The sequence below is a fragment of the Pristis pectinata genome, chromosome 18 (assembly GCF_009764475.1).
Source record: "Pristis pectinata isolate sPriPec2 chromosome 18, sPriPec2.1.pri, whole genome shotgun sequence".
Taxonomy (NCBI): domain Eukaryota; kingdom Metazoa; phylum Chordata; class Chondrichthyes; order Rhinopristiformes; family Pristidae; genus Pristis; species Pristis pectinata.
In genome coordinates, this window is record NC_067422.1 from 35,561,613 (window position 1) to 35,571,729 (window position 10,117).

Consider the following 10,117-nt stretch of genomic DNA (forward strand, 5'->3'; position numbering starts at 1 on the left):
CATTTTCCCAACACCCAGCAAGCTACACCAAGAGCCTCCCCCCACCAAGAAAGAAACAGCGATCAGTCTGCCTTATCATAGAAGATTCAACTATATAACAATTCTCTAACATCCTCAAATTAAGGTGGCTGACCACAGTTGAGTTCAAAGCTGAAGGTCATGTACATTGCTGGTGGGTGCTGGTGACGACCACTGTGCATTGTGGTTGATTAGTTAAGGACTGTTACAATAACTGTGGGACCTCCAAAGTGAGCAAAAGTGCTGCATGGTACTCTGTCACCAGAGGAACTTCTGCCTTAATATCCAGTCATAATGGGATAAGTATGGTAGAGCAAGCCAGGAACAGATCATGGCCTAGAAATTAAGATGTAGGTTTTTTTCCCAGCAGTATGCATCTGAAAAAAAAGTCATAAAGAAGACATTTTCCAGAGAAGACCACAATGGTGAACAATTCTGTCACTCTCCCCAGAATTTTAACTGGGCACTTCCAATCGCGAATACCCTTGTGCATCCACGTCTGGGGACCATTAAACATTAAACAAATGCTCCTCTAAGCTGTGACCCACTCAGTTAAGTACCAATTCCAATTCCTCCGACCTTGATCTCACCCCTGATCAGCCCAGACCTCAGATACCCCTCAAATGTCCCAATCCCAGAGCTCCCACCCAAAGCTGCCATCTGCCAATACAAGGTTTACTTATCTCTGGTCAGCCACCACCTCTCGTACCAGATTTGCAGACCTGAACTAAATCCCTATTTGCTGGCCTCTTTCACCACACACTCCAGTCTGACCACACATTTTCTTAGGTGCCCTGCCAGCATACAAAGGAATGTGTGAACGGGAGTTCTGTGCCCATGGCTTCGGTGTTGTCAACTCCACACAATGACCTAGAGCGTATCTTTTAGAGCATCGTCAATTATTATGCCAGTAATAATGTCATAAATGTTGATCACATAAACTCTGTGACTCTCACAACATTCCACATAACACTTTACGACACTTTTCTCTGTTTTCAAAGTATCAAGGAGTAAAGCAGGAGAAAATTCATCTGGTGCGGCAGATGGTTTGAGCTATGCACTGTGATTGACGTGACTGGCAGCACAGTGCACCTTGGAATCAGATATGCTCATGCCCCAGAGTTAATGCTAGAATTCACGTCACTTCCAGTACCTGGTAATGTTGCAATGGAATAGTTCTCGAAGACAGTAAACTTCATACGATTCTTGAATGGACAGTGGCAGATCTCTGTAATATAGATGTATGGACCCCTGAAGGCAGAGAAACTGCATGTTAAGTATTATCCGAGCAAGAGGCCCTTATTGACAACACCTAACTATAAGAAACAAGTACTCTTGCATCTCTTCAGGAAAAGTATAGGATGAGACAACATTCTTATTCATAATAGTCTGCTGGTCTCAGGCCATAACACAGAGTAAGGTACAAATTTAAGCCCAACAAAACACTCTAGTAACATTTAGCGCTGCATTTGTCTGGTTTGGAACACTAACTCTTTTGCACAGGGAGACATGTATTGGGCATTCTTGGCCCTGTTTAGTGATTCACCTTACAGCCTGGCATTTGGTGAGAACTGGAGAAGGGACACTTCCCACACCGTGCTTCTGGCAAGGAGAATATCAGTGATGCACAGAGCTTAATCATGCTGTTTACACACACAAGTACATGGACCCCAATCCTTTTCTCTCCTCTACATTCTCCCCTAGGGTAAGTAAGATGCATGTAAACAGAGAGTGCGTACTCCATAAATAGAAACTCCATTTGAGTTTCACATTGTTTAAAGCTTGGAATTTCTCAAACATAGCCTCGAAGTGTTGTCAAATGCAGAGACCCAACCAGATGAAGATGGACATCAGGCTCTCCAGCCTTCAATTCCTGGCTCAGTTAATTACAGACAAACGGGCTTTGTGAAAATAACAATTCAAACCATTGTATTTTCTACACATCCCACCTGCACAAAACTTAAATCACGTTCACATTGGCACAAGTGGAAACTTTCCTTCGCAAGGCTCGCATCTTCTGTGTTCTGGTTAAACCAAAGACAACCTGATCGTTATACATATATGCACGGACCTAGAGGTCAAAGCTTCACCAAGAAAGATACAAGTGATCAAGGAAGTTAGGAAGCTATGAACGAAGACCAAGCAATTACTAGTCAGTCAGTTAACCAGCCCATGGCTACAATAAGGAGTGGGGTGAAGAGAACAGACTATATTTACTTCACCCTGGAATCTTGCTTCCAGAAAACAGAACTGTTCCTCTACACATTAACAGCCAAGTAGGGCAGTTAGAGGAACCAAAAATATGCTGAAGAAAGGAACCCAGAAAAACAATCTGTCGCTGGGAAACTTCAGAGCCCTCCCATTACTCGTACAAAATGACACTTTTCACAAAAAGGTTGCACAGTGTGATATTCCATCTCATTGAGCTTTGCATCCAAGCCTACCTGTTACTCAATGAAAACAGACCACCTTCGTCTTTTTCAGCAAGATAACAGAAAAGATCAAGCAAGGATATACCTTCATCATTCAGTCTACCTCGCCCCCAAATACCACCACCATGCCCCCAAATCAATCAAACAACTGGAAATCAAACTTGGCAACTTTCTAAATCTGACAAAGAACAATAACTAGCTAACTTTCTGCAGTACAAGTGCATAAATAGCTTTAAGTGTGAACTTGATATTTTCTAGTACAGCACATATGTCGAACATGGTGCACCTTAGAGTTGCCTATACTTACACACTCAAGAAGGTACAGTGCTTCCTCAGGATATAGCAGTTGTTTCCCTTGTTCCACATGTCCCATGGTGTGCCAGAATTTCCCCTGTGCAGAATTAAGGAAGAAGGTGGAGGGGTGAAGAGGGAGAAACCCAGCAGAGAAATGAGAGTTATTCTAAATAGTAATGATATAATCAATGAAATAAACTTCAGTTCCCAAACATGAAGAAAGGTTGGTGTATTTGATATCCTCAGGACACCCCAAAACTCTTTACAAAACTTCATTCACTTCAAGAAATAAAGTCAGCAAACAATTAATGTAGGAAAAGGTCCTACAAACAGGAATGAAGTGAAGTCCAGATAATCTGTTTGGTGAAGTTGGTTGAGAGGAAAATACTGATCAGGACACAAGGAAAAATTCCCTGTTCTTTTTTTAATTAGACTCATGGAATTTTTTATGTCAACCAAGATGGCTGATGGGACCTCGGCTTAACTTTCCTTCAAAAACCTGGCCACTAAAGTGTGAGCATAGTCTACCTTTCCACATCTCTGGGATGGGACAAACTCAAAAGCATGCTACCCACTGGCTCTGGTGCAATTCAGCAAGGTGGGAAGTTTATAGGAAGGTACGGTGTTTATAGGAAGGTACGGTAAAATGCCACTTTCCAGCCAAATCACAGTTGATAGACTGAGGAGGTTATAGACTCAATGCACAGATTATTAGGTCAGCCATGGTGAGGCCTGACAAATTTGCCTCCCATATTATGAACACATGAACTAAGAGCAAGCCACTTGATCTCTTAAGCCTGATTGTAGCCGAACTGATCGTCGCCTTAACTCCGCATTCCTGTCAACCCACAGTAACCTTTTTGCTCCCTTGCTTATCAAGAATCTATCTACTTTTGGCTTAAAATATTCAAAGATTCTGCGTCCACTGCTCTCTGAGGAGTACTCTGAAAATTCAAATGCTCTGAGAGAAAGAATTTCACCTCACCAGTCTCAAAGGGAAACACTGAATTTTAAAGCAATGATCCCTAGTTTGAAAAGAGGAAAAACCTCTCCCTATCCACGTATGTCTCTTCAGTCCTCTAAAACTACAGCAGACACAAACCAGCCTGTCCAAACTTTCCCGACAAGGCAATCCAGCTGTTCCAGCTACAAGTCCAGTAAATCTTCTCTGAACTACTTCCAATGCATAAACAACCTTCCTTAATAAAGAGACCAAGACTGTACACTGTACTCCAGATGTGGTCTCATCAATGCCCTACATAACTGAAGTACAACCTCCTTGCTTTTGTATTCAACTCCTCTAACAATAAACAATAACATTGTTGGCTTTCTTACTCATTTGCTTGAAAGTTGCATTTCACTAAAATTCTCCACAAAGTGCCCTGCTTCTTGTGAATCAGGCAGTAGGACCCTCAGATCCTTCTGTGTCTCAGAGTTCTGCAGTCTCTCACTTTTAGATAATACATTTTTTATTTCCTGCCAAATGTACAATTTCACATTTCAGACATTAGAATCAGAGTAATACAGCACAGAAACAGGCCCTTCGGCCCAACTCATCCATGCCGACCAAGGTGCCCACCAAGCTCGTCCCAGTTGCCCGCATTTGGCGCATATCCCTCTGAATCTTTCCTATCCATGTACTTATCCAAATGTTAGCATTATACACTACTTGCCAGATCTTTGCCTATTTACTTAACTTATCAACATCCTTTTGTAAATTCATGTCCTCTTTATAACTTACTTTGTGTCATCAGCAAATTTAACAACCACACCTTCATCCAAGTCATTTATATAAATAGCGAAAAACCGAGGCCTCAATACTGATCCCTGTGGCCTACCACTTGTTACATTGTGCCAGCCAGAGAAAGACCTACTTATGTCTGCTCTCCACTGCCTGTTGGTCACAAAGCCTTCTATCCACGCCAATACATTACCTCCAACACCAGGTGCTTTTTATTTTCAGCAATAATCTTTGCTGCAGCACCTCATCAAATGCCTTCTAAAATGTGAGAGTCTGCTACTGGGGCTGAATTTTGGCATTTCTTGGCCTTTCCTGCACAGAGCTGGATTAGGACTCACCAGGCAAGCCACTATTGCCTCCAACTTGGGGCAGCACTCAGCTGGCACTGCACCAACTTCCCCCGACCCCACAAATCATTTCCAGTCTCTGGCTTTGAAATTATCCCCTCAACCCGATTTGCTGGGACCACACCTAACCTCGTGATCTCACTTGTTTAAAGTTCTAGTCCCCAATGTCTCCTGAATGATGGCATCCCAATAATGCCAGCAACCTGTACCCAGTGCCCAATTGGCAGTCTATTGATCCATACCCACACCAACCTTCCAGTCTCCAGCGTTCCCATACTCCTGTTGCAGCGCAGGTCTGAATCAGGTGTATGGTGGCCAACCCCAAACCACAGCCTGGGCAAGCACCCGAGCACCACCTTTACAGTCGGGGTCCCGTCACTGCACCCTTCTGGCACTCCCCTTAGATAAGAGCATTCTGCTTTAGCTAAACTCACTGCGTTGGACTTCAGTTCTACGATGCCGTCCTGGGGTTTCCATTGTGCTTCTACCAGGCTCCCTCTACACAAAATGAAGAGAATAATTTTATGCAGCTGCTTTCCACAAAGCAAAGTAATACAACCTGCAAGAATCTGCTAGCTCAATTCAAAATGAAGAACAGAGAGACCATTATTAACCACAATTTATTTACAAAACCCCATAGTCTACATATCAGACGAGACTGAGCTCTCGACTGTCTCCAGGATTATTAATTGGTTCCAAGTGCACAGAGAGCCTCCCTATCAGAACATGCAACTAAAACTGTGCAAAATCAGCATGTTCATTTGGAACAACCAGCATAATGTGGGAAATGTATTTGGCATCTAACCCAGGCTATTTCTGCCCTGGGAGAGTTTGACAGGACAATGCAATTCAGTAGTTATCGACGCTATACCTTGCTCTTTAAGGCGAGAAACGTGATGATGCTGGAGGAACTCAGCAGGCCAGGCAGCATCCATGGAGAAAAGCAGGTGGTCAACTTTTCAGGTAAGGACCCTTCTTCAGGACTCTTAAAGGCACTTGATGGGTGAACCATTTGATGGGATAGCCTAGAGGGACAACTTTAATCTGCAACTAACTTATACTCTAACTAGAATATGCACAAAGATATTATGAATAGAATCTTAACCCATACTAGTGAGCTCTCACAGAAGTAGGACACAATGAGTCAACTACACTAGGCTGAACAGTCACCCTCTCCACATCAACACAGGCCAAAAGCACCAAGTTCCGATTTAAGAGAAGCTTCTCCAACTGACCTGTTCTCCTCTTCTTTCTGCACTGTGTAGGATAGATCAGCCAAGTGTGATCATTGATTACTGAAAGATGTGCACATCCTCCTGTGAAAACCAAGCCCTGGTATTTCTGAATAACAAACAGCAGGACTTACAGTCGCACCACTCGCTCTTCGGACAGGAGCTGCACTGTTCCTCTCGACACAACCCGCAGCTTCTCTGCTTGCTCTTCAGAGTTATCCGGGATGAAGTCCTTCTGTCCATGAGTCCGCTGGGGAATCTTGTGATCCCGGGATCGTGCTAAAAACAACTCTTCAGAGCTTCAGGAGGAACGGAAAAATAAAGTGCATACCTGAGCATTCACTTATTTTTGTGCCTATTTGGTTCTCTTGGTGCTGTCTGTACATCTGCAGGTGTTTCAATTGTTCTCTGATCACAGACCTTTACCCCTGGAGCGTCAGAGGCTGAGGAGTGACCTCATAGAGGTTTATAGAATAATGAGAGGCATAGACAAGGTGAATGGTCATAGTCTTTTCCCCAGGGTAGGGGAATCCAAAACTAGAGGTCATAGGTTTAAACTGAGAGGGGAAAGATTTAAAGGCAACCTGAGGGGGCAAGTTAATCCACACAGGTGGTGGGTAGGTGGAACGAACTGCCAGAGGAAGTGGTAGAGGTGGGTACAATTACAACATTTAAAAGACATTTGGACAGGTACATGGATAGGAAAGGTTGAGAGAGATATGGGCCAAACACAAGCAAATGGGACCAGCTTAGTTATACAACTTGTTCGGCATGGACGAGTTGGACCGAAGAGCCTGTTTCTGTGCTGTATAACTCATTGACTCTATTAGAATTATAAAGACACAACAAGGAAAGAGGCCCTTCAGCCCACCAAGTCCATGCCAACCATTAAGCACACATTTACACCATTGCTACACTAATCTCATGTTATTCGCCCCATATTCCCATTCAACTTCTTCCCACCACCACTTCCCACAAGATTCTGCCGCTCACCTACACACTACATACAATTTACAGTGGCTAATTAACCTACCAACCCGCACACCTTGGAGATATGGGAGGTAACCCGCATTGGTCACAAGAGGAACACAAGCAAACAGACAGCAGGGTTGAACCCAGGTCGCTGGACAACAACTCTACAGTTTGTGCCACTTTTCTTACTCTCTTTTAGATGACAAAGTACACACACTACTACATGAAGGAGCAAAAGTAAAGCACAGATTTATATGGGCACATTTATGTTAAGATATTCCAAAGTGGTTCAAAACTAATTATGATTTTGTGCACTATTTTTCAGTGTAAGGTTTGTGAGAGAGGGAGAGTGCGGAGAGACATCACGTTCCTTCCATATAGGCATAGATAGAGTAGACAGCCAGTATCTTTCTCCCCCCCCCCCCCCCCCCCCAGGGTCAAAATGTCTAACACATTTAAGGTGAGAGGCAGAAAGTTCAATGGAGACATGCAGGGCAGAGTTTTTTTTGTTTACAGAGAGTGGTGGGTGCCTGGAATGCACTGCCAGGGGTGGTGGTAGAGGCTGATACAATAGCGACATTTAAAAGACTCTTAGATAGGCACATGAATACGAAGGGATATGGACCATATGCAGGCAGAAGCCATGAGATGTCATTAGCTTGATTAGTTCAGCACAACAATGTGGGTCAAAGGGCCTGCTCCTGTGTTGTACTTTTCTACGTTCTATGTTAAATCAGAGACAACACAGGAGCAGAGACAATATATTGCATTTAACATTTACAGCTGCAGAAGAGACAGAAAACTAATCCTAAATCCTGATCTGGCAACAGGAGCACCATCACAACCATGTGCTGAATAGACAAGCAGAGGAGTTTCAAAGCAGCACTCTGGGTTTAGCACAACACCCAACTTAGCAGTTAAACCATCAGAGCCATGCCAGGCTACCAAGGAGCAACATTATCGACCAGATGCTCCGGTGCCAACACCAGTCACCGTCCTCTGGCAAGACACAAGCCAGGCAGTGTGGGAGTTTGGGGGGGGGGGGGGGGGGGGGGGGGAGTGAAAGAAAGTTGTTGGAGTTGATGGAAAGTTGGTTTAAAGTTCTCAGGGAAGATACAGGAGCTTGAAAGCACAGACGACTAGACTCCAAAGAACAGCTTCTTCCCCACTGCTATCAGACTCCTGAACCAATCACCTCTCACACGCCCTGCCACGTTCTCGAACCCTTAATTTAAGTCTCCATCATTGCATTTAGCATTTCTTCTTGCACTACTTCAGTTTGCACTACTATACTTTGCACCATTCCATTGTTTTTTGCACTGGTCGCTGTATTTATTATTACCATGTGTACTGTTTACCCTGTGAGCTTCATGCCAGCAAGGAATTTCACTGCAGCCTGGTGTACATGACTGATCTGGTGAGTTTCCCAGTACCAGCCCCTTGGTCACTCAATGCCCCTCACCAAGGGCTCTCACTGCCAGCTCCAGCAGCCTCCACCACCAAGTACAAGGCGCCCTTTCTGCTGCCCGGGCTTCAGACCCAGCCCCCTGCCCCTGCCGGCCGCGTCTCCCTGTGGGGCCCACAGCCCACCAGGCGAGGGGGGTGGGTGCCCCTTTAACAGGAGCCAGGTCGGGCCTTGCAGCCCGGGCCCGGCGCCGCAGCTGGATCGGCGGCAGCGGCCCTACCCGCTACCCTCTCAAGCCCCTGGCCTCGGCCTTTACCTCAACGTGCGGCCGGCCGGACTCTCCACGGTCCCGACCCGCTCCTCGCTCGCCTCCATTTACGCAGCACGATCCGGAACCGCGCCGGGTCCTAGCGCCCGCCTCATTACCCTCCTGCCCAGATCTTCCGCTGGCTCCTCCTGCTCGCTCAATATTTCTTCCGGGCCCTAGCGCCCGTCCTATCAATAGGTCAGCCCGTAGTTTGTGCTGGGTCTCGGCATCTCCCATGTCCCCGCCTGTTCCCAGCCTTACACCGATCAAGAGTCCCATCAGGTCCTAGCGCCCGGGTGCTCAGTTCTTCGGAGCACCCTTTGTGTCCTGGTGCTGACAGAGTTCCCATCCATTAGGAAAATATTAGGAGGACATCATTCAGCTTGTTTCATCAGTGAGATCAGTCATGAGATTGTGACTGACCTACATCCATCATCTTCTCAAGGGTTGGGTAACAAATTGTGTCCACTTCAGCAATGCCCACATCTCTTTTAAATGGATTTTAAAAAATACAAAGTTCCTCAGTAATACTACCATAAGTGCATCTGACTTTTTGCTTTGCCTTGCTGCCTGCCAGCTATCAATGCACTCCTTCCATGCACTCCATGATCACAATTGCCTCCTGTTTTGAACATATTTCCATTCATCCTAGCATCCTATAAGATCACTGTGTCCCAGAGCATTAGTTCATGTGTGGAATTATGCTCCTAGTCTCCAAATGGTTAAATAGATCGACTGTGGGAAAACTGCTCAAGAAGACTGCAAAATCTGCTGTAGCATTAACTCCTGTCAATTCACAAAGGTAAAATCCATCATTAAGCTGCAAAAAAATGTGAAGAAGATTTACCAGGATTCGAGGGCCTGAGCTTGGGCAGGCTCAGAGACTGAGGGGTGACTTTTTGGAGGTGCATAAAATCATGAGGGGCATAGAAAGGGTGAATGCACACAGTCTTTTTCCCAGGGAAAGGGAATCAAAAACTAGAGGGCATAGGTTTAAGGTGAGAGGGGAAAGTTTAAAAAGGGACCTAAGGGGTAACTTCTTCACGCAGAGTGTGGTACCTATATGGAATGAGCTGCCAGAGCAAGTGGTGGAGACAGGTACAATAACAACATTTAAGAAACACTTGGACAGATACACGAATAGGAAGGGTTTAGAAGGATATGGGCTAAACGCAGGCAAATGAAATTAGCTTAGATGGGTATCTTGGTCTGCATGAACCAATTGGACTAAAGGGCCTGTTTCCATGCAGCATTAATCGATGACTCTACAATAAGTTTTCAAAACGCAAATAAAAAACTGCAGATGCTAGACATCCGAAATAAAAACAGAAAGTGCTGAAAATACTTAGCAAATCAGGCATCAGCTCTG

The 10,117-nt window shown here is 45.0% G+C and overlaps 1 protein-coding gene across 1 annotated transcript in view; it reads right to left on the minus strand.

The window, feature by feature from the left end:
- tsen54 (TSEN54 tRNA splicing endonuclease subunit) overlaps window positions 1–8,936 on the minus strand; it is a 29,267-nt gene extending 20,331 nt beyond the window's left edge. The window contains 6 exon segments of the mRNA XM_052033346.1: window positions 1,172–1,212; window positions 1,215–1,269; window positions 2,758–2,841; window positions 5,267–5,330; window positions 6,199–6,363; window positions 8,758–8,936. Of these exon segments, the coding sequence (XP_051889306.1) occupies window positions 1,172–1,212; window positions 1,215–1,269; window positions 2,758–2,841; window positions 5,267–5,330; window positions 6,199–6,363; window positions 8,758–8,816 (468 nt within the window). The 5' untranslated portion in view covers window positions 8,817–8,936.
- Window positions 8,937–10,117: the final 1,181 nt, after the last annotated feature.